This window comes from Serinus canaria, chromosome 1 (assembly GCF_022539315.1).
Source record: "Serinus canaria isolate serCan28SL12 chromosome 1, serCan2020, whole genome shotgun sequence".
NCBI classification, from domain to species: domain Eukaryota; kingdom Metazoa; phylum Chordata; class Aves; order Passeriformes; family Fringillidae; genus Serinus; species Serinus canaria.
In genome coordinates this window covers 106,815,118-106,837,613 of record NC_066313.1, presented here as the reverse complement: position 1 = coordinate 106,837,613, position 22,496 = coordinate 106,815,118, and the positions used below count along the sequence as shown (strand labels likewise).

The window sequence follows — 22,496 nt, the reverse complement described above, 5'->3', positions numbered from 1 at the left end:
CAGAGGGCGAGGGAAGCTCGGCTGGGCCCAAGGTCCGCGCGGGGACCGGGATCGACAGGGGAGCCCAGGGACACTTCGGCTCCCCGGGACCGCCCCCCCACCGCCGCTGGTGGCTCCCACTGGAGAGAGGCTGCAGAAGAAAAGGGGAAAGCGGCGCCAGGCAAATCCCGGGGGCGTTTGCGGAGCTGGCTTTCATTTCGGCTTTGGCTGGCGAGCGGAGCGCTCGGGGCCGCCGAGCCCCGCTGTGCCCGCGGCTTGGCACGGGCAGGCTGCGCCGGCTGCCAGCGCTGCGCCGCCCTCCTCGGGCTGCGATCGTGGGTTTGCAAAGCAGCGGCTGCACGCCGGGGTCCCCGCCCGCGGGCGGGAGCCGGGCGGTGGCCAAGCCCCGCAGGGGACGCCTTGCAGGGCCCGGGGGCCGCGGCCGTGCGCCGGACGGGGGCGGAAAGCGCCCGCTTCCCGCGGGACCGCCGCTCTCCGCCGGCTGCGAGGGAAACGGGATCCCGCTGCCGCGCGCTGCACGGGAGCCTGTTCCTGGCAGCCGCCGGCTTCCCGGTGCCTCCAAGGAAGAGGATACAAGTTGAATATTGTTTTTGCGGCCGGGACAAAATATCCAGGGCTGACGGGGATAGGGGGAGGGGGGAGGGATTGTGTTCGTCCGCCCATGATGAATAATCCGGGCCAGCCTCCCGGCTGTGGCGGCCAAATCGCTCTTGGATCTGCCAAGAGATCAGCCGCTACCTCTGCCCGAGCCTCGGGCGCCGTTGGCCTTTCCCCGGCTGGCTCTGGCAGCACTCACATCGCAGCCGCCGAGCGCACGGCGCTGCCTCCGCCGGGGCCGCCCCCCCGGGGGCCGGGCTGCAGCCCCAGCATCAGCCCGGGACGGAGAATGAGGAACGGGTGTATAAAGCGTAGGAGCGAAGTCTGGGGAGGAGTGGGGGTTTCCCCGGATGCCCGGCAGCAGGTGGAGGCTGCGCCGCGGCCCAGGGCGGGGGGCACTGCGGGGAGCGGAGCCCCGGGCTGCGCGGTGCGGGACCTGCTGACCCTTCCTCCCCCCCGCCCCCCGCCGGGCCGTCTGGTGGGAACAAACACAAGCTGTTCCGGACCGGGGCCGCGCAGCTGGCCCGGCGGTGGCGGCGGAGCGCTGCCAAAGAGGCCGCAGGGAAGGTCCTCGGGTTTCCCGCAAGCGCACACTTGCGGCCGCCCGGGCGCGGCGCTGGGACCGCTCCCTGTGTGTGTGCCCTGGGGAGGCGGGGGGGTCGGGCGTGTGCCGGTGGTGACGTGCCCCGAGAGCAGCCGGGGACGGCGGGCGGCTCCGTGTGTGTGGAATTTTGAGGCGGCGAGTGCCTGCGAGACGATGTGCGTGGGGAGCGGGAGGCGCTGCGGGGGAGGCGGCGCGCGTGTGCCTGCGTGGGAAACCCTGCGCTTGTGCGTGTGCGGGTCAGCGTGAGTGTGTGTGGCTGTGTGACAGCCCGGGTGTGAGAACGGGAACGTGAGAGGTCCTCGGCGTATGTCCCAGCTGAGAGATGCAGCGAATGTGGGAGAGCTGCCGTGCTTCCCCCGGAGGACGCAGTGCCCGTGAGAGAGGGCCATCGAGTGTGCGTGGGAATAAATGCGCGTGTGACACGGAACGTGAGTGTGACACGGAACGTGTGCGTGACACGGCACGATCGAGAAGGGCACCGTGTGTGCCACACGGAGCGTATGCGTGACACGGTGTGCGAGAGGCGGCGTGCCCGTGTGACTCAGCGTGCGACCGTGTGAGTGCACGCGTGGGCGAGAGCTGCCGAGCCGCTCGGGGGGCGGACGCGCTGCGGGGCCGAGGAAGCCGGGCAGAAACTACTTCGCTGTCGCGCTGGCGCCCTGCCCGTGCCTTGCCCGGGCGGTCCCCACTGCCGGGAGCGCCCGCGGAGTCTATTTGCCACCGGCGGCCCCGTCAGTTCGCCGGACGGAGCCCCCGGGCCCATCCGCCTCTGCGCAGCGCAGCGCAGCGCGGCCGGCGCCCGCCGGAGGAGGGAGCTCCCGGGGCAAGAGCCGTGGCTGGGCAGGCAGCGGGCCATGGAGGAGGGACCCCACGCCCCTCCCCTCCCGCTCAGCACCGAGGGCCGTTCTGCCCGTCCCCACCTTGTTTATGTGCGGCAGGAACTGGGATTTTCCATCTGCCTGCTCCGCTGGTCGTGACCTCCGCGCAGAGCTCGCAGGCACCGGCTTTCGTGAGCGGGCCCGGGCCGCAGGGGCAGCGGGAGCTGCTGCCGCCTCCCCGGAGGAGGACGCTCATCCTCACACGGGCTGCCCGTGTGAAAAGGGGACGATGGCAACGGCGGGGGGAAGGGATGGAACTGGCGGTGGGAGGCCCTGGAGACCTGCCCTTCCCGGGGAGCCCTGCCAGTCCTGTCTTGCCTCTGCACGTCCAACCACTTCGGCACAAGTTTGCCTTTTCCCGCCCCGGCCCGATCCCTCCTGCCACGGACAGCATAGGCCCTTAGAGTGGTTTCGGGGGGAGGGAATTCCCAGCTTACTTACAGCACAGGGAGTAGGCAACCCCGCTGTGGCTGTTGAAGCGATGACGAGAGCAAGGCCCTCAGTTCAGCGCGGAAATCTGCTCCGCTGGATCTCAGAAACACGGGCAACTGCTTGGGAAAGATGCTGTGCCGGTACGGGCGCCTGTTCCCACTTGCGGTGGTGTGACTCCCGCCCGAAAGGGTCGGAGGGAGGGTAGGACGCAGACACCGGTCCTGCTTGCTCTGACAGGGAGGGGAGAGAGAACGCCGAGTAGCCGCATAGCCCCGGCCTTGTCCGGGTCTAGGATCCGCTCGTCCTCGCCCGCTCCCGGACACGGGCTGGCGGGCGCTCCCCGCAGCTGGGTTTACCCCGGAGGGGCGGGGGGGGGGCAGCGGGCTCCGCATGGAGGCGGCACGGAAGCCGCGCTGCGAGGGAGCAATGACTCTTCTCCTCCTGCGCTATAGAGCAGAGGCTGGCTCTGTCTGAGCAGCCAGCAGTGATAAGAGCTGATTTACAGGTAGGGGTGAAACGTGCTCTGAAAATCTCGTGACACTTTCCTCCGGTGGATTCAAATAATATATAAAGACCGTGAGGTGGCGATCTCCCGGGTAGCTCCTAGGATGCGTGGCGTTGTTGTTAACACATGTTTCAATTTTGGATTGAGACTGTCAATTACCCGCTGAGCTGTGAGTCTTAGCCTCAGGCGGGCTGTGAAGAGGGGACGGGTGTATTTATTAACCTCTCAAGCCTGGCGAAGATGGGCTTCCAGCCTCCCACTCGGCCTTTCTCGCACCTTCCCTCCGACCCTGCAGGTGCCACCGGGGCTGCCCCGGCTTCCACTGCCCGTGGCCGCCGTACTTTGCCTCCTCCGGCCCTTGTAGAGGCTCTCTATCCTCACATGGACATAGCACCGCGATGAGCCCCACAGCTGCGGGGGGAGGAGGCTGTTCGCCCCGGCTGTCTTGGGCCAAAAAGACCCCGGACGGAGCAGGGAAATGCACAGACAGCGTTTCCCCTTGCTTCCCAAATACATTCTCTTGCTTGGTCGGAAAAACAGACCAGCTCTCCTCAGCGTAGTCGATTTGCTTTAGGGTTTTTTCCCGGAGCGGAAGAGACCCCCATCTCCCCGGGAGCATAAGTAAACAGCTCCGAGAGCCCGCTCCAGAGGCTGAAGCGGAAGGGCTGACAATTAACATTTCCTCTGGTAGCAGAGATCTGCAGGCAGATCGCTCGGGAAGCGCATCGCCCCCTCCCGCGGCGTGCCCTCGCCGCATCGCACGGTGCCTGCTAAGCACTATGCGCTGTTTGCAGAGGAGATTTCCTTCTGGAATAGCCCTCCCGCTGCCCCGGACCCTGCCCCGCACCGCCCCAGGCACGCTCCGCTAGAGCAGCCCGGGGAGCCCCCCAGCACTGCTTTGCCCTTTGGCGTCTCCACTTCTCCCCTGCAACCACCTGAAAATAAGCCACCCTAACTCGCTCAGCGCAGCGCCTCTGCCGCTTGCTTTTCCTTTTCCTTTTCCTTTCCCTTCTTCCTCCCCGCCCTGACCTCCCAAACTTCGCTGGTCGGGGCCGAGTCGAGCCCGGCGACCCCCGCACGGCCCGTACGCCTCTCTGTGCTGGGAGCCGCGAGTGCGTCTCTCCGCACCAAGCCTCCGTGACGAGAAAGGCATCGTAGGCAGCCTATAAATAATTTCCATTATGTTCAGCTGACAGCGCGAGGCGATTAATTTTAATAGCTGTATATTTGCCTGTTTCTCCTAATGCTCTGTAATGAGATGAGAAGCCATCCAACCCCAGATGGCTCCAGCCGCCTCGTTATTTATTTATTTTGTGTGTGCGTGTGTGCAAAAGAGGGGCGAAGGGGAGGGGGGGTGGCGGTTCCTGCGGGACCGGCAGCCCTCCCCGGAGCTGCCCCTGTCCCCGCCGCTCCCGGTATCGCCCTCGGGACCGCCCGGGGGCCGTAGGAGCCATCATGACACTGCACATTCAGCCGCCGGGGCTCTGCCACTCGTGCGCGGGGCCGTGGCAGGCAGGACCGGGGCCACAACCGGCTGGGTGTTTCGGGAATATTTATTTATTCTCTCCGGTCGCGCAGAGAATGACTGCGGGAGCGCCGGGGGCCGATCGGCGCGGGAGTAAATGCAGCGGATCGATGTCGTTCGGGGTGAGGGGCGGGCGAAGGGGACCACGGATCAAAGCCCATCCTATTAACCTAAATTTCGGCTCTGCGTGGCCTGCGGTCCGGGGGCCGGCGGGAGGGTAGCGCTTTGTGGGAGCCGGGAAAGCGACCACGCCGCCCGCCGCCGGCACCAGCCAGCGACGTGGTGGTGGTGTGTGTGTGGCGGTGTGACAAAGCCTCGCTGCGCTGAGCAAGCTGTCCCTCAGCCCAGGCGGCGGGCGGGGGAAGGGAGGGCGAAGGGAGGTTTCGACATGTAGGAACGGCGGAGCGAGTCCAGATTTGGGGACTCCAAAGCGGGGGAGGGGGAGACGGGGGCATTCCCTGGTAGGACGAGGCTGCTTAACCAGGTGGAACACTACCGAGGCGAGCACCTGTGTCTTTTTCTAAAAGGCGTGTACTGATAATTACGAGAGTTAATTGCATTGCTTTGAAGGTCATTTGAAGTTACGGGGCTGTGTTGGTTTTTGGTTTTTTTTTTTTTCCAGGCTAGCAAACAATGCCCGTGCACTGTTTTAAATGTAAATCAGAGGGTATCCGCATAAACCTGTATTGTAGGATCGAGGCGTAATGGATTCACTCCGGCTGTGCCTGAGCTCGCCACAATACAGCCGAGCAGCCGAGCTGCGAGCGCGCCGGGGTTTCTCTGCGGAAACGCAGTTGCCGAAGAACATGAAAAGCATTAAATCGTGACGGGAAGGGGGCGACGGGAAGGGGGCGGCGGGGGCGGGGGGGATGCATTTACGGTGTGGGGGGGGGAATCTCGGGACCGAAAGATGCGTAGCAGCGGCGCAGCCACTCGTCGCTAGCAGCCAGGAAGTTTCTCACCCCGGAGAGACACGGGGCTGGCGTGTCACGCACCGTGGCACCGGCGGGGAGGGCCCTGGCATCGCTCCTCCCGCGGGCGTGGAGAGGCATCGTCTCTTGTTCCTTGGCATGCCCCACCTGGGGCACGGCCATTCCCAAAGGCTGCTCGCTCATGCGGAGAGCCGGGAGAGAAGGGCTGGTCCCCCCCACGCCCGGAGGACCTTATTTCAATTCCCCCCCCGTCCTCCCCTGTGTGGGGCAAGTTCCGGATCGGCCCGATCCAGAGGAATGTGGCATAAGGGAGACTGGCCCTTAGCCCATCCCCACTGCCTCTGAGCCTTCATTAATCTCAGCGCCCGGGGCCGCGGCGTACCGCCGAGCTGGCCTGCCATGAAATTAGCCCCATGCTCCGGGGTACGGCTCTTCCCGGCGGCGCTGACAGCCAGCCCGGCCCCCCTTGCCCCCGCTCCGGCACCTGCGAGCAGCTCCGCCGAAGGCGAGGACGCGCGCAGGAGTCCGCAGAGAGCCTTTCTTCTCTCCCCCTTTCCCCACTAATAACAGGGCACCGCTCGCAAGACGGTCGCGCCGCACGGAACAAACGTTCATTGATTTCCACCGCGGGGCTGCGGGAGGGACGTGGGGCGCCGTGCCGTGCTCCCGGCCCCGCAACAGCGGCGGCGAGGGGGACACGAACCGGGCAGGGACCCGACCGCATCCCAGATGGGGGGGGTGTGTGCACATCCGCGGAGCCGTCTGTAAGGGAAGACGTTCCTCTCCCTAAGGATGTGCCGGTGGTTCGGGGCTGCCTCCCGGACGAGCGGAGGGGCCGCGAGGCGAGCGGCGGCTGCGGAAGATGCGGTTTGTCCCTTCCCGCGATGCCGGGCCACCCTCATGCAGATCGCGCCGTGTCACCTCCCTGATGGCAACCACCACCCGCCTCTCCAGAAAAGTCGTCAGCCCGGTACCGCCGCTTCCCCCGTTGTCCACGGCAACCGGCGTATCTGATTGAACCTCGTTGTAGGCAGTGACACCCGCGTAATGGATCATCCTGTCAGTGCTTTTTTATCACAGGCATTTATTTTGGTCACGGCTGGTGATAACTTTGGTGTTTATCCCTTGTGTCGTTACGGGCCCTGCCGCGATCTCCCTTCCGCCCTCCCTCCCCGGCGGGCGGGCTGGGCGGACAGGCTGCTCCGGGACGGCGGCTCCCCTCGCCCGTCCGGGAACTGCTGCGAGGGGTGCCCCGATACACCCTGGGCTACCGATACCCCCCCCTACCGCTCTGGGCTTCCGTGGCCTCGGCTGGGGACGGATCGACCTGTTTGGTTTGGTTTGGTTAAGCGCCCTCCCCCGATCACCCTGGCCTCTCCGGGTCCGGGTTATCTTGGGTCATGCTGGCGCGGAGCGCCGGGTGCGGTAAGAGGCTCCGGCGGAGCCCTGGTGCAGGAGGGAGCCGGGGGAAGAAAGTGCCGTTCGCAGTTCTCCATCAATCCAGACACTTCAAAAGTAAATAAAGCAGGGCAGGGAAGGGCCTCCAGGGAGGGGAGAGAAGAGGCCTCTGACAGGCGATTGTCCAGGGCGGAGCCAGGGCTATTTCCAGCCCGGGAATAATAACACTTGGGCTGCGGTGGCTCCGACCCGCGTGTCCAGGAAAGACCGGATCGGGGTGTTTGTTTTGCTTTTAATTATTATTTTGACGGCGGGCTGACGCAGCGCAGGCAAACAATAACCCCAAGCTGTCCGAGAGGGGCACCGGGGAGCAGCGCCGCCCCAGCCGGGAGGGAAAGAGCCCAGCGAGGGGGCGGGCACAGGGCCAGGTTTGCTGCCTCCCGCGGAGGTCGGGGCCGGAGCCACGGGGCCGGGAGGAGCCCGCTGGGGCTGAGGCGGCTGGCCGGGGACGGCCCCGCAGGGAGGCAGCGGGAGGCGGCGCGGGGTCGGGGGGGGTGCGGTGAGAAGCAGGACCGGGGCCCCCGGCGCGCTTGCGGGCGGGGGTGTGGGGGGAGGCCGCCGCTCTTATCTGGGTCACTGGGGTTAGAGGGAGCAGCTGATAGAAACAGAGGAGCTGAGCTCCCGCTGCTGCAGAGATAGAGCCGCGATATGGGCCAAGCAGGCACCGAGCTGGAGGAAGGGCGGGAGGGAGGGAAAGAAGGAGGAGGAGGCGGCGGCTCGTTCCGGCTCCCGAGCCGAGCCCAGGTGCGCTGTGGTTTCCCTGCGCTCAGCGCTGTGCTCGGCGGCCCCCCTTCCCTCGCTCCCCATCCCCCGTCCTCCTCCCCGTCTCCCTCCAACGTTTAACCCTTTCCCACCTCCGCAGGGCTGGAGGCTGAGGCGTGCGTTGGCCCGGCCGCGTCCCCTGCGGTTCCCCACTCCCTCCGTGGCAGAGACTGATCACGGTGGGGGAGAAGCGGGGGGGCCCGGGGGGTTTGGCCTTGTGCTGCCTAGTACCGCCCTCGGGCAGTTCCCGGGACCCGGCTTTGTACACACACACACATATACACACACTCACGCACACACACACCCAGCTGCGCTGAGCCGAGCCAGCCCCGGGCCAGCCCCCGCCTGCCGCCGCCGCTGCCCGTGCGGCCGATCTCGGTTACAGCCAGCCACCCAGCGGGGTTGGCTGCTGCAGCCGCCGCCTTCCTCCTCCTCCCCGGTCCCCGCCGCCCTTTTCCTTCCTGCTCGGGCTGAGCTGCCCCGGAGCTCCCCTGGCTCGCCGGCGGCGGCCAGTCCCCGCTCCCGGGCCGCTGCCGGCGGGGAGGCGGATGCGGAGCGCCCGGGTAGGGGAAGGGCTCTCCGAGCGCCCCCATCTCGCGCCCAGCCCTTTAATCAATTTCACCCTATTAATTATTAATTTTACGCCAGTCAAGCTTGCCCAGGAGGAGCGAGGAGGGGGAGGGGAGGCTGATGTCAGTCGGAGGCGGCGGCGGGGCCGTGTGCCAGGCTCCGCGCACAGCCCCGGCCCAGCAAGTTTCGGCTCCGCTGGCTCGGGTAGCTCCGTTCGCCGAGAACCGGGGGAGGCGGCGATTCCCATTCCGGTGAATGATGCGGTCCCCCCCTCACACACACATCCACACAGGCTCTCCCTCTCTCTTTTCCGCTCCCTCCCCTTCTCTCCCCGCCCGCCCCCCGTGTAGACACATCCATACAAGGGCCCATTGCATCGTAGCGATGATGGATCGTGCCTAGCGGGGGTGATTTGGTGTTGATCGCATATTATCACGGGCAGGTTGGACTGGTTGCTGATGGACGGCTTTCTAGCAAGCCGCTCCTTCCGACGCTCGGGGAAGCAGCTCGATCGAAAAAGCAGCTTGCTTTTAACTCCTTCTCTCACCAGCACGCGTAGGGCAAAGCTTAGCATCTGTCACAACAGCTCTCCGGATAGCACTTTTCCCTCCTCCCACTCCGTTTTCGCCGCGGCAGCCCCGCCGCCGGCTGGTTCTCCCCGGCACCGGACGAGCACCGGGCAGGTCGGGGGGGCTGGCGAAGAGGGCTACCCCGGCTCCTCCGCGGGCGAGCTGCCTGCCGGGCGGCGCAGTGCCCTGGCGGAGAGAGCTGTACCTGGGGGTCCCCACACCCGCCCAGGGAGAGCCCCCAGCCGCAGCCCGGGCTCGCTCCCTGCCTGGAGAGAGCTGCTCTGTCTGCCTCTCCTTCTCGCCTGTTTTTTATGTAAGTTCCTGCAGATACAAAGGCAGTTTCGTAATGCCTCCCGTCTGCGAGGGCCAGGGACCTTGGCTAACCTTTCAAAAAACTGATTGCAAGTGCCTGGTAGCGGCCCGCACTGGCGGCACAAGGCACCAGGAGAGGGTCAGCGTTTCGGTGACAAGCACCGAGGTAGCCATGGATCCCCTGCGAAAGGCCTGCTCTCAGCCTGCCTCCTCAGAAACGCTTCGTGCGAACGCTTATTCTCTGGCGAGAGAGGAGGGCGGTGGAGGGGAGGCTTAACCCTTTCGCTTCGCGCCGCCAGCCGCGTCCCAGCCGCCCTCCCGCTCCGAGCCGTGCCGTGCCGGTCAGGCCGGGGCTCAGGGCACCTCCGCCAGGACCAGGTCGGGCAATGCCCCGGGATAAACTGCCTCTTCTCCTCGTGATGGTGCAGGGCAGAGAGCCACGAATTGTATTTTTATTTGTTTATTATTTATTTTTATTTTATTTTTATTTCGTTTAATTTTTTCTCTTTTTTTTTCCTTTTTTTTCCTTTTTTTTTTTTAACACGGGACTGGAAAGCCATGGTGCAGCGAGCTGCCTCCTTATCTCGCTCTTCGCTGCTACTTTAACTCCTTCCGCCAGGCCCAGCACAGGTTCCTCGGGCCGGGGATTGTTTTCTGTTTGGAAACTGGAGAAGGGGGGAGGCTATCGGCAGGAAAGCAATAGCTCGCTCTCTCTGGAGAGCTGCTCTCCAACAGGCAGCGCCTTGAAATCTATTTAAAGAGAGGGAAAGGCGCGGGGGGGGGGGGGGGAAGAACAAAGGGGGAGGAGGAGGAGGCCGAACCAGAGCCAGCCAGAGAGGGAGAAAGCGATGGATCAGCCGGTTTGCAGCGTACATCAAGCTATCACATCTGTATATGCTCCGATCGATGAAAAGGATGGATAATATTTGTCAGCTGCAGACCTTTTTCTTCTCACTTCCCAAAGAAAGGACGGGGGTTGGGGAAAGAGAAGTAATAGGGAGTTTCAAGGCCAGAGGCACTTCCTGGTACAGCCAAATAGAAAAAAAAAAAGGCTAGGGATTATTATTAATTATTTTTATTATTCTTCAGCCGTCAAAAGGACGATCAGGGGACCGTGCAGCTCTCTCTGCCCGCTTCTTCACGGTCTTACTCCTTCCCCAACCCCCCCGCCTTTTCTTTCTTTCTTTTTTTCTTTTTTTTTTTTTTAACTCTTGTTCCTTGCAGGGCTCCAAAGATTTAACCCTTTGCTTGAGGCTTGAGGTGGGTGAGGCACTAAAGCAGACCGTGAAAGCCTTGGACTAAAAAAAACCAAAAACAAAAACAACCAAAAAACCGCACCCCAACACAAGCTCAGCGAGAAGTCAGTAAAACGCACCGTTACACACACAGCGACGTGGTTTGGCTTTAGGGAAGACAAGGCGGGGGGGGAAGCGCGAGAGAGACGTAGCCTCGCTCTCCACCGCCCCCCGGTTCTGCCAGCCCCTCGCCTGGTGCCTGCAGTTGCACTCTGAGTAAATAGTTCCCACACATGGTCCACATTTTGCACAGCAGCAGCGTGTTTCCTCTCGGTCTCTCATTGCTGCTCTCCGAGCAAAGGAAATAAAAGAGAGAGAGAGAGCTTTAGAGGAAGTTAAAAACCAGACGAGCTGAGAAAAGACTCTGTGTTACACACATCCTGAACGAAAGCGAAAGCCCAGCATTTCGGCCCTGTGAGCGCCAAGCTCTCACCTCCTTAGTAATGTCACTAGCATACGTGTTGGACACACCGCAGTTAATCGCTTACACCCGGCGAGACGGGCTCTGGGGCGCTCACAATAGCTGGGCTGGCTGCGGAGCCCTCCGGAGGAGGACGGCTGCCCGCTCACCTCCTGCTCGCTTCCCGGCGCGGCCGCAGGGTCGCAGCTGCACGCAGGGAGCGCCCCGGGTGAGCCGGGCTCCTTCCTTGCCACCGGGGGATTCTTCTCCCCTGGAAATGGGGGTGCCCGGCAGCTAAGCCGTCTGTGCAGAAATGGCGATGTCCTGCACTCGCTCGGCGTTTACTTTCCCAGGGCATCAAGCATCCTTGGAGGGGCTGTGGGACGGGTGGACGGGTTTGGGATGGGGATGCTGGGTGTGCTGGGTGAGCTCCTAGGAAGGTCAGCGCTGTGAGAGACAACCCCACCGTTCCCTGCACTGGGGTCCCTCCCGGGCCTGCGAGGCGCTGCTCTCCCCTTGCTTGCTTGGGGAGCTGGTGCAGGGTGCAGAGCTGAGTGTGCTGCTGGGAAACAATTATCCGGCGTTCTCCTTTTCTTCTCCCTCCAGGCCCTGGCTCCGTCCCCGCCCGCCCCTGAGCCGGGATCAGCCAGATGATCCTCCGGCCGTCGGCTGAGTGGCAGCCGCTTCGTGGGTAGCATTAGGGCTCGGCCACTCCGAGCTCCCGTGACCCCGCCGTGTCTCTCTGCCTCCATCGCAGCCTCTCCGAAGCCCAGTACCCCATCAGCTCTCGCTGTGTGATATTTAAAAGAAGGGTTGCATTCTCCCCAATAGAAGCCCACTCGTTTCCTTGTTGCCAGGAACAAAGCGTACATTCAGAGGGGTGGCTGTTGACGGCTCCCTCTGTATAGCACTGGAAAGCGGGTGGCCTTTGGTTACTGGGAAGGAAAATTCTAATCAGGGTGCTTGTAAGCGGGGCTTTATAGAAGCTTAGTTACAAAAGGCTTACACCAGAGTAATGCAATAACTATAATAACAGCCAGGGAGCCCTAAAGAGGGTGGAATGTGCTTGTGTCTGGATGATTTTCCCCGCTCTCACAGAGAGGGACTGTTTACCGCGAGTGCCATTAAGTATCGCTGGAAACTCACCAACCGCAGACTTATTTCAATATACTTTATTGTTGTATCTGCTCTAAAAGCGACTTGCTTTGGACGACTTCTAGATCGTCCTAGAGGAGAAGAGAGGCCGCCCTCGGGTATTGGAGGAGGCTCTGAGCACAGGGGTAGTGCCAAGGGTGAGGGAGCTGCGAGCCGGGGCCCGGCCGGGTCGGGCAGTGCCGCCCCCGAACAAAGTGGCGAGGAGAAAAGGCCCCCTGAGCCCAGCGGCATAAAGCTGTCGGGTCCTGCCCCCGGAGGTGGGTACGCAGCAACGACTCCTCCGCGGGCCTCCTCGGCTGTCTCGGCCGATAAGGGCGTGGGGACCTCGAGGCACACAGAGGGAAGGAGGGGAGGAACCCAGCATCGCCCTCCCGCCGCTCCGTTCGGCGCCCCGGGGCGCCCCTGGCAGCGCTGACCCCGCTGTTCCGGCTCAGCCGCTCCGGCTTGACGAGGCTAATGGGATCAGCCGCTGCCCTCCGCCGCCGCGTGTTGATTTTTCCAACCTCTCCGCCCAGCCCCGATGCCCGCCGTCCCCTAGCCAGACCCAGCTACTGCTTGGCCGCCGGCGAGGGGCCGCGGCTCCAGAGGGCAGGAAATGGCTTGGCCGGGGAGCCGGGGCGGTCACCCCGCCCCGCCGCGATCCCGGCGTACGGCGGCGGCCGGCGTGGGCTGCTCAGGGAGGCGCCCCGGAGACCGCGGTGGCCCCGGGAGGGATGCGTGAAGCGGGCAGAGCTCCACCACCACCCCCACCCCCCCCATTACCAGCCTCCCCGAGCAGACTTTGCAGCACTTTATTTTAACGAAAAAACAGAGCGCGGCGAGCAAACTGCTGCTCCGCGCAGGGCAAGAGAAATGGGTTTTTAATAGGCAAGGTCGGCGTGCTTGGCAGCCGGCCACCGCGGCCGGGGAAATAAACAAACAGAGGAGCTGCAACTTCAGGTCGGAGCAGAAGTTGCGCTCCCGGCGAGATGAGCCCGTGGCATGGCCCGCGGGGCGAGCGAGCAGCCCCGTGCGGAGCGGCCGCGGAGAGCATCTCCGGGCCCCTGACCCCTCACCTCGCCCCCGCGGCGCGGCGGCTTCCCGCGGCTCCGGGACAGGAGCGGGGCCGGGGCAGGCACCCCCCGTGCTCTGCCAGGCGCAGTGCCGGCGCGCTGGCAGCGGGCGGAGGGCAGATGGCCATCCTTGTTTATCGCGTTCCGGCGGTGCTGCACGCCTAACCGCTGCTGCGCGGCACGGCCGGCCCCGGGGAGGCAGGAAGGGAGAGGTGGAGGGAGCGGAGCCTCCCGATCGTGAACCGGCAACACAGCGTCCGCCGGAGGGTTTGCAGGCATGCCCGCGGGTTCCCGCTCCCTCCACCGCCGGGGCTCGGCCGTGTCGGCCCCGCTGGCCGCACCGCGGGGGCGCCGCGCTCCCGCTCTCGCGGCGCGTTCCGGGCTCGGTGCCGAGCACTCTCGGCTGCCGCGCATCAGCCTCCCCGCTGCCTCCCGCCGCCGCCTCGCTCACTGCCGGCTCTGCAGGCGGCAGGGCAGAGCTGATCCCGCAACTTCTCCAGTGACACTGGCCCCCGAGTGGCCTTCAGGTCTTCCCCGAGGAACGATCCCGGGCAGGGGGCGGGGGGGGGGTGGGGGTCCGCTCCTCCGATCGCTCTTCCCAAGCCTTTCTGCAGCATCGGCTGCTGCAGGCCCACACGGGGGGAGAGGCGGTCCCCGCCTGAGCAGGGCTTGTGCAGCCCCTCTGCTCGCGGAGGGCTCGGAGGGATCATCACTTTTGCATCCAGTTGCTAACACGGCCAGAAAAGCCTCAACGTTCTCGGGGTGAGGCAGGGATTCTGCCTGCCCTCAGCAGAGGATAGCTGTATCAGGAGAGCCGGGAGCGAAGTCCAAGCCTGAGGAAGCTGGACGAGAGCTCGAGAAGAGGCCGGCAACACTAGCTAGCCCGGCGGTCACAGACCTTTCTTTCCCGGCTTGGCGGCGGCAGGGGACGACCTCTTGCCGCTGCCATGGTTCCCAGCGTAGCACTGGCCCGAGCTGGGGCCTCGGTACGCCGGGAGGAAGAACTGGAGCGAGCCGCGCCCCTCGAGTTCCCACGGAGCGGCGGCCTGGGCTCCCAGGGGTGCTACAAGGCCACCATCATCTCTCAGCCACAACACGGCAGAGGGAGAATCCCCCCCGGTGCCGTCACCCCACGCCACTCCTCTCCTCTGGAGACAACGGGGGCTGCGACCGGGACGGGCGCCGGGCAGGGCGGCGGCCGCTGTCAGCGGCGCTCCCGCTTCTCACCGCCCGGGCAGCTGCCAGTTTTTGGGCAGATCGCTCTGCAGACGGCTCCCAAGGACTCCTGCAAGGGCTGAGGCCGGTCCGGGGAGTAGCTGAATAGTGCGATAGGCCGGGCTAAAGCACGGCAGGGAGAGCGGGGACCGGCCAGGGTGGAGGAAAGGGAGAGGTGCAAAGGGCCGGGGCGGGGGGCGACAGGCAGAGCCACCAGCCTGCAAAATACTGAGCTGGCAGCATGCCGAGGAGCTGGGGAGCACTGCAGTCCCGACAGCCAGGGGAAGGGGACATGAAGAAGCAGCGTGAATGGGGTAAAGACTGTTTCTAACAGACCTGGTGTGACCTATCGTTTAAAAAATCTGGCTTCCCCTTCTAGTGCCAGGGTGTACCTGCAGGGTAGTCTCTGCCTTTCTGTCTCTCGTCCCATTATTCCACCACAGTCGAATCCTTCTGTTGTGACCTACAGCAGCGCTCTGATTTATTTTTAATGCGTTCCGATTCCTGTTCCGTTGTCAAGAGATGCATTGAGATTCATTTTCCATCCCCTGTTTTTCATACTTCTGTTCTGCTGGAGGGACCCGCCAATAGAGTTTAATTCGATTTGATATGATTTAATGAACACCTTTATCTTTTGTTTTTAGCAGAAGGATAAATAATACAACTGCATTCAGCTTTTGCTAAATCAGACATGTTTCCCACCAAAATCCTATCTGGTGACACACACTCACTGTAACATTTCATTAACAACCTCCCTGATTTATTGATTTTTAATATTTGTATTAAATGTTGTGTAAAATTGAACTCAGGCGTTAGAAGAGATTGTGCACGTCACAAGACATGACTCCTACTTAATTGTTTTTTTTTTTTCGTCCCTGGAACAACAGTTGGAAAGAGGCCAGCAGGAGGGGAAAAAATTAAAAATAAATTATAAAGGGCAGTGCCCGGGAGAGTGTGGGGGAGCTGGAGAGAAAGCGCAGCCCTGAGGAAGGAGGGAGGGCACCAGGGCCTGGCCGACGCTCTGCCGAGCCCCCCAGCCCTTTCCAGGCCCCTCGGGGGCCGCCCCCTCCCGCCCCAGCGCCCTGGGCCGGAGCGGCCACCCGGCTTCCCACTGCTTCCCCTGCTCTCCCAGCTCGCTCATTGCGTCTCGCCTCCCTCCCTCCTGCTCCATATGGTTTCTCCCCTCCTCCTCCTCCTCTTCTCCCCCCTCCATGCTGTCTCCGTGACGCTCCCCACTCCACGCTACTTCTCCGTTTCCCGGGGGAGCGTTTCCCCGCCGCGGCGTGGAGAGGCCCCGCAGAGCGGCCCGGCCCGGCCGCAGTGTCCGAGGGGCTCAGCCGGGCCAGCATGCAGCGTGGAGGGGCGAGTGGGACCAGCAGGGGAACCTGGGGGCCAGGAGAGGGCCGTGAGGAGGGGTGGCAGCCAAAACTCCCGGCCAAAATGTTTCCCGGGTATGCGGTAGAGGAGCTTAAAGAAGTTCATCTCCCCCACATTCCCCTTCTTCTTGTTTTCTTTTTCTCTCCTCCCCTTCTCCCCCCCCCACCCCCCCGGCAGCCACCAGGAATACGAGGCATTCAGAGATCAACATAATTCACCTGCATCAAAAAAAACCTCGCGAGCTATAAACTAGCGGCTGATCCTCCGCTTAGACTAGTGTTTAGCCGTTCATGCATCATGAGTGTCAAATAAATGCCTGATTGAGGCCCTCAGCGGAGGAATTAGCTTTCCTTGTGCTGGAAATGCATAATAGAGAAAGTGCTGAGGCATCCTCCCCGGAGTTAGCTCGGGCTTCGCTCTCTGCTCTCTTCGTTTCGGAAGTTTTCCCTCCCTCATTCCGGGTCCGTCCCCCTCCCCACCCTCCAGCCCCCCTTTATCGCTCGCCCTTATCAGCATGCCCAGCTGGCCAGGGGCGAGGGAAGCCCTCTGGTGTGTCCCGGGCCGAGGGGGCCGGCTGAGGGCGAAAGGAGCAGCCGAGCATCGCTCCTGTCGCCCGGGGCCCCGGCTCTGCCCCGCGGGCGCTGCGGGGGCACCGCGGGGAGCGCTGCCTCGGCCGCCCGAGGGCGGAGACGTGGGCGGAGGGAGCGGGGAGCGGCGGGGGGACCCCTCCAGCGAGCTCCTTGTCGCTTGGCCGCTCTTCCGCGCCGGGGGCCTCATCCTGCCGGCGGGTACGACCCGGCCCCGACGTTTGGTGGCGAAGGGGGCGGGGGGAGAAGGCTGGCGAAGCGCTCTGCTCCGCCGCCCCGGCCGCCCTGCGCAGCGCCGTGCCGGGCTCGCTGCCCGAACGGGTCCGAAGTCCCTCCGGGCGGGGGACGCCGGCGGAGCTGGGCAGGCGGCCGAGGCACACAGGGGTTAACCGCGCCGCGGCCGGGAGGAGCAGTTAAAGAGCACGGGCTTGCAGATGCTTTTCAGGCCTCGATGTCTACCGTTTTAAATTAAAAAAATGTACCCGGCCCGACCATGCACCAGTGACCTGCAATTTCCCCTTCTTTTCAAACTGAAATATGGCCAAACTATCTTCAAGTTAACTTAGGGGCTGGGGACGGGGTTGGGGGAGGTGGGAATCGCTCTGGGTTGAGATCTCTGTGTCAAGTTTCATCCCCTCCTGACATGTCTGGCTCCGTGCCAAAGTCCTGAAAATGGAAAATTGGGGAAGGGCGGGCTGTGAGGGGTGGGTGGAGGAGCAGGGGGGTGGGGGAGCGGGCCAGAGCTCTCGGCGGAGCGGCAGTAGCGAGAGGCTCTGGCCAAGAGGGATGCATGAACGAGCCCGTGTGAGCGGAGCGCGGCGGCATCTTCCGCCATCCATTCCGCCGCCCAGGCGCGTGGAAAGCCGCCGGCCGCTGCCATTGTTACCGGCGGGCGATGCGGGGTCCGGAGCCGCCGCTCCGACGAGAGATAAATAGCCCCTGACAGCGCCTCTTCGCACCCGCAGCTCGGCAGATTGGATTCGGTGGACGGCCGCAGGTCTGTGTCGCTCCCTTTCGCGGGAGTTCCTTTAAATCACGGCTCCACTCCCCCCTCACCTCTCCCGGGGGATGTTCCCCACCGTCCCCCACACAGCAGCCCTGCCGCCCTCCCCTGCTCGCTCCCCCTCCCGCAACCGGCGGCGGCCCCGGCTCGGCCCGGCACGGAGCTCCGCCGGGGGAGGGGGAAAACTCCCTGGTGAAATACTTTCGGCACGCTGCGACTTTGCCAGGAGGGGTCTTGGCGTCGGATCTTTTGTCTTGGGAACTTCGGCTTCGTGCCCCGGAGTGGCTGGCGGCTCTCCCGGGAAGAGACTCCGGGCAAAGCGCCGGGGAGTCCCTGGCTGCCGCCGCGGGCGGCCATGCCCCGGCCCCCCGCTGCCAACCCCCGGCCGGCACTTCTGCAGGCTCGCCCGCCTCCCGGCTCCCCTTTCCCGCCGCAGGAGCCGAGGGGCTGGGACTGGGACCTGCCCTCCGGAGCCCCGGTCACGGCCCCGCGATGCCCACGGGTGGTGACCGTGACCGTGTCCCCACGCGGGGGCTTGGGGGGGCGTGTGTCCCTCGCCAGCCGCGGCGCCCCCCTCCACCCGGAAAGAGGAGCAGGGGACAACTCCGGCAGCCAGGGCGCTACTTTCCAGCTGCTACCCTCCCTGCCTCCGGCGGCCAGGAGCGTGGGCTCCGGAGCCCCTGGCACCTCTGGGCTGCCTTCCCCGGGAACACCGGGCAGTGCCACATCATAGGCGGGCGCCTGCGAGCGCCTCGGCGTGAGGCGAGCCCGCACTTTATTATTTTTCATTATCACTTTCCTCCCCCGCGCCCCAGCCGGAGACGAGCCGGTGTGCGTGTGTGCAAGACAAGGTTATCGCCAGCTCGAGTCATTACTTCCAGGCCGACTGCCGCGGGAGTCTCTCCCAGGTGGAGCCGGTGTGGGCGGCCGGTACCCGGGGAGACAAAGGCCTGAGTTCCCGGTGCGACCGGAGCCCCGCTGCGCCGACAAGTGCGGGCCCGGCCGGTCCCGGTGCGGCCCCCCCGCCAGCGGCGGGGTTCTGCCGGGACCGCGGGGTGCTGCCACCGCCCCGGGGAGCGCGGACCAGGTTTTCCGAGTTACATTTGTTACATTTCCGAGTTATATTTTCAGTTATACGGAATCTACTTTTAGGCGATTGTTTTCCCTTTCCACTTGTTTGTCTCCTGCTAGCCTCGTAAACTGCCTCATGATTTATTACCTAGGCTAAGTGCTTAATTTGTGAATATGAAACAGATTAAAAGGAGATCGGCGTATTTTAGCAGTCAGGCCAGAGCAAAGCCCGGCAGCTGTTTCGAGTTTGTAGGCATCTCCAGCCTCTTGTAAGCAGCCCGGTCTGCTAGTGATCAAGGGGGTATCCCCGGGCTCTCTCCGAGAGGCCCACCGCCGCTGGCTCCCCGTGCGTGCTCCTGGAGCGGAGACCGCCACGGGTTGGCCGCTGTGGGCTTTTTCGGGGGGAGGACAAACATACGACTGATGCCGCCCGTCAGAGAGAAACCCGTGGCTCTGGGATTCAGGAGCGGCTGCGTCCCCGCCACAGGCGGGCTCTGCCGGCGGAGGGCCCAGCAGGCACGCAGGGGGTTAACGACGACTCTGCCCTCTCCTTCAAAGGACTCACTCGAGATAGAGTAAATACGGTCGGGGCGGGGGGGATGTGTGTGTGTGCCGCTCGGGCCACATGATGCAAAAGTAAGACAAGCACACTCCGGAGAACAAAGGCTTCCTACCCCCTTCCTCCCCCTCCCCCCCAAATCTGTCTTAATTCTGCAAGTAAACTTGAGCAGCTATAAAACAAAGGCAAACGATGAAAGTTATAGCCAAGGGACAATCAAAATAAATACCTTTGATGCAGTCCAAGCACGCACTTGATATTTTCTGGAGCTCCCTGCTACCCCCAGGCAGCCAGGATATGGACGGCTCTTCCCAGGACAGGGTTGACACGCACGGCCAGGGTTTTGGCTCGGTCTGGCGCAGGCCACGTTCCTCAGCCCAGAAAACTGCCCGGGGCCAGCAGCACCTCGTAGCCCTGGGCGAGGCAGGCAGGGCAGGAACAGGCAGTGCCGTCGGGGCTGGGGCAGGGGATGGCAGCAGCGGGACAGGGCTCCTTCAGGGGTCCCCCGGGCTAAGCTAGCCCGGAGGACTGCGGGGCCGAGAGAGGTGCCGGTGAGACGTGTCCAGGTCCCTGAGGAGGATGTGCAGCACGGCGTGGGGCTGGGAGCGGTGTCAGAGCTGTGACCCTGCCCCCCGGGAGCCCGACAGGAGCCAGCCAGGGCGGTTTGTCCCCCGGCTCGGTGGTGGCCCCGGCCCCAGGTCATGCAAGTGACACCTCCCAGCCTGTGCCCCCTGTTCCCGACTGCTTTGCGCTTGCAGAGCTGGCCAGCTGCCCTCATGCTCATCACCAGCACCCTGGAGCGATTCCCATCCCACGGACCTCTGCCTTCTCCCTCTGCTCCCCTCCACCCCCCGGCCTTTGGAGGAAGTTCTAACGCATCAGGGATGGCAGAGGAAGTGAAGGGGCACAGCAGCAAGCCAGCTGCCTGTGCAGCCTCACAAGCAGAGGTGCTGCTGCAGAGCCCAAAAGTCAGAGAGAGACAGAAATCTATAACCTGCCCTGTACCTCTGAGCACCGCGTAAGGAGCGGGAGCAAGAGCACTGTGCCACTCCTGCTGGAGCACAGCACAGAGGACTGGCTAGGAGGTAGATGATTCACATGCCCTTGCTGCACCTGAGCAGTTGCTCTGGCCCTCCAGAAGTGGCTGGTGTTGGCACAGTGGAAGGTGCAGGAAATGGGGACAGACTCTGGGCAGACCATGGGGAAGAGGTGTGGTGTGGCACATGCCTGGACAGGCTGAGCCCTGGTCTGCCTGGGAGCAGGAGAGCAAAAGATGATGCAAATGGCATTCAGAGAGATCCTCTGTGCGTGTGTGTGGAGATGTCAGAGTAACTCTTGTCCGGGGAAAACTGAATATAAACTGTGGTTGGGAAGCAGTCCTGTAGGTACATGAGAATGAGGACTTGGGGATACCCTCTCCCATGGCAAGGAAGCACCTGAAAGAAGAGTGCAAGAATGAGACAAGAGCAGATAGGTGTGTGTCTAAACAGCTGTTTCAGGCTGGCTTGAGATAAGGTCCTTCATTATTTGGGACAAGGTTTGTGGCAAACCAACACTAAAACTCATTTCCCCCGGGCCTGATGGGGTTTGGGTATAGTTGATTGGTCCCTGCCTTGTGAGGGGAGAGATATTGCGCTGGTGTTATACACCACCACCAGCCCTGAGCCTTGCTGTTTACTGTCTGAAGGCAGGGTTGAAACTTGTGAGCAACCCGAAGAGCAGTAGCCAAAATGGCCCCAGGGTCTCTACATCTCCCTGAGGGTTCTGCATGGAGCTGCTCTCTGACTAGGTACATCCAGCATTTTAGGAGGGAGAGAAAATACGGGATTGTGTCGTGATGGTAGCATACACCCCTTTTCAAGCAGCATGCTTGAATCAAGAAGCTGGAAAACCAGACACTAGCAATGAAAAAGGAAAACAATCCTTTCCAACTTGTTGGCTTGGCCTCTGCAGTCATCCCTACCTCAGGGAGGGCTGTGGTCACAGCGTTAAGCCTTGGTTATGCAGCTGAAATTCACCATGCTTAAAGTCACCTGGTCCCTTGAGCGCTCTTGTAAAGCACTCCAAGGTCCCATAGAAAATGGTTTGTGTGTACTTGAAACTATGTGGATTTGCTTCCAACAGCACAATATGCCACTTTCAGCCTGATCCTGTATGGATTTCACTGAATTAATGCCTGGATGGATCTAAGTCCCAGCATCTCAGACCAAGGTGGTTCCAACAATCTTCCCACTGCTGTCCCCTTGCAGCTTCAAAGGCAATTTAAATCTCCTTGGAAGTGCTGTTACATGGTGATGCCTAAGCCTCAAAAACAAAGCAGTGGAGAACATTACTAAAGCAGAATGGGCAAACCCCGGTGGCTTGGAGCAGTTGGCTGGAACACCAAAAGGTATGAAAGCTTATTCAGTTTGGAACACAGGTGTACCCCAGACCCCTCTTCCAACCTCAGCTCTTTGCTGCCTGTCTTATTTCTGCAAGAAGTAGCAGGCTGCAGGCACCTAGTCCCCACCAGCCTGCAGGCCTTCTTGCAGCCAGGCTTACACCTTTGATGTTCTCCCAGTTACAGTTTGTCAAGTCTTGTCTCTCTTTTTCACTGTTTTGACATCTCACCACCCTCAGAACACTTGTGAGAAGGGGAAAAACGATTTCAAAAGTCCTGTCATCGAAAGTTCTTAAAGACCACTACATGACCATTTAAATGATGCCTTCATATTCTTAGAAACCCTGTTTATGCTGCCTGTCTTGTTTCTTTGGGGTAGAGTCTGCCTTGCATCATCTAATATACTGTTGCTATTATCAAAATATAACACAGTAAGGAGAGGTTTTGGACTAGGGTAAGGCTCAGGACACACAGAGATAAATAGGGGGATCAACATATGCCAAATTTGAGTAGTATTTTATCTTTCCAGGCTCACAAATCTTTTGTTATGTGCCAGGAACTTTAGGGTGCTGCACACTCTGTAGACACAGAAGACAGATTGCTCCTGCCTGCCCCAAAAATGGAAGAAAAACAAAAAACTCTAAAGTCTATAGAGGCAGATGACCACGAGTGCTATGCTGGTGGTACAGGGAGGCAGGTGAGCTCCTGCACTTAGTCATGGGCTCCTTTGCCATGTCTCACCAAGGCCACCACTCCCAAAGTCTGTGTCTTGTGGTTAGAAGGGAACAGTGTGTGTCTGTGTGTGTGTGCTCATGTGAATGTAATTGTGTTTCCACATAATGTGGATTATCTTTTCTTTTGGCAGCAAATCTGTTCAGGGGTTTAGATAAAAAGATAAATCCTGCAGCCGTTCCCTCCCTGGGAAAGGGCATGTCTTCCATCACTTTCTCTGCTCCTTCTTCTGAGCAATCCCCAAACACACTTTTTCCTAGCTCAGCATCTGACATCACCCTGACAGCCTGCTCACTCTCAGCATGACACTCCCACATCAGGAATGGGGGGAAAATGCATGGAATAAGGCACAGCAGGTGAGGTGTTGCTTGGATGAACGGGAAGAGAGAGGAACTGAGGTGCAGAATGTAGAAGGATCCCCCAGCAGCATTGCCCCATATGGTGCTGATGTGAGGGTTACACATCCACAGCTTCCCAGGAAACTCTCCTGGCAGGGAGATCAGGTGTGCCATGGGTGCAGGACACC

At 62.1% G+C, this 22,496-nt stretch overlaps 2 protein-coding genes across 3 annotated transcripts in view; one reads left to right on the top strand and one right to left on the bottom strand.

Annotated features, from left to right (window-relative positions):
* Nucleotides 1-6,092: 6,092 nt before the first annotated feature.
* Nucleotides 6,093-13,460, bottom strand: LOC127059800 (uncharacterized). The gene is made up of 4 exons (XM_050976738.1): nucleotides 13,050-13,460; nucleotides 12,260-12,318; nucleotides 7,786-8,067; nucleotides 6,093-6,539 (listed from the first exon to the last, which is right to left on the bottom strand). The coding sequence occupies exons 1-4, from the start codon at nucleotides 13,458-13,460 to the stop codon at nucleotides 6,260-6,262; spliced, it is 1,032 nt and encodes a 343-aa protein (XP_050832695.1). The 3' UTR covers nucleotides 6,093-6,259.
* A 3,497-nt stretch (nucleotides 13,461-16,957) lies between these two features.
* BCOR (BCL6 corepressor) overlaps nucleotides 16,958-22,496 on the top strand; it is an 82,055-nt gene continuing 76,516 nt past the window's right edge. For both annotated transcript variants that reach the window (XM_030234386.2, XM_050979179.1), the window contains exon 1: nucleotides 16,958-17,222. The gene's annotated coding sequence lies outside the window, so the exon portion shown is untranslated. The remainder of the gene's footprint in view (nucleotides 17,223-22,496) is intronic.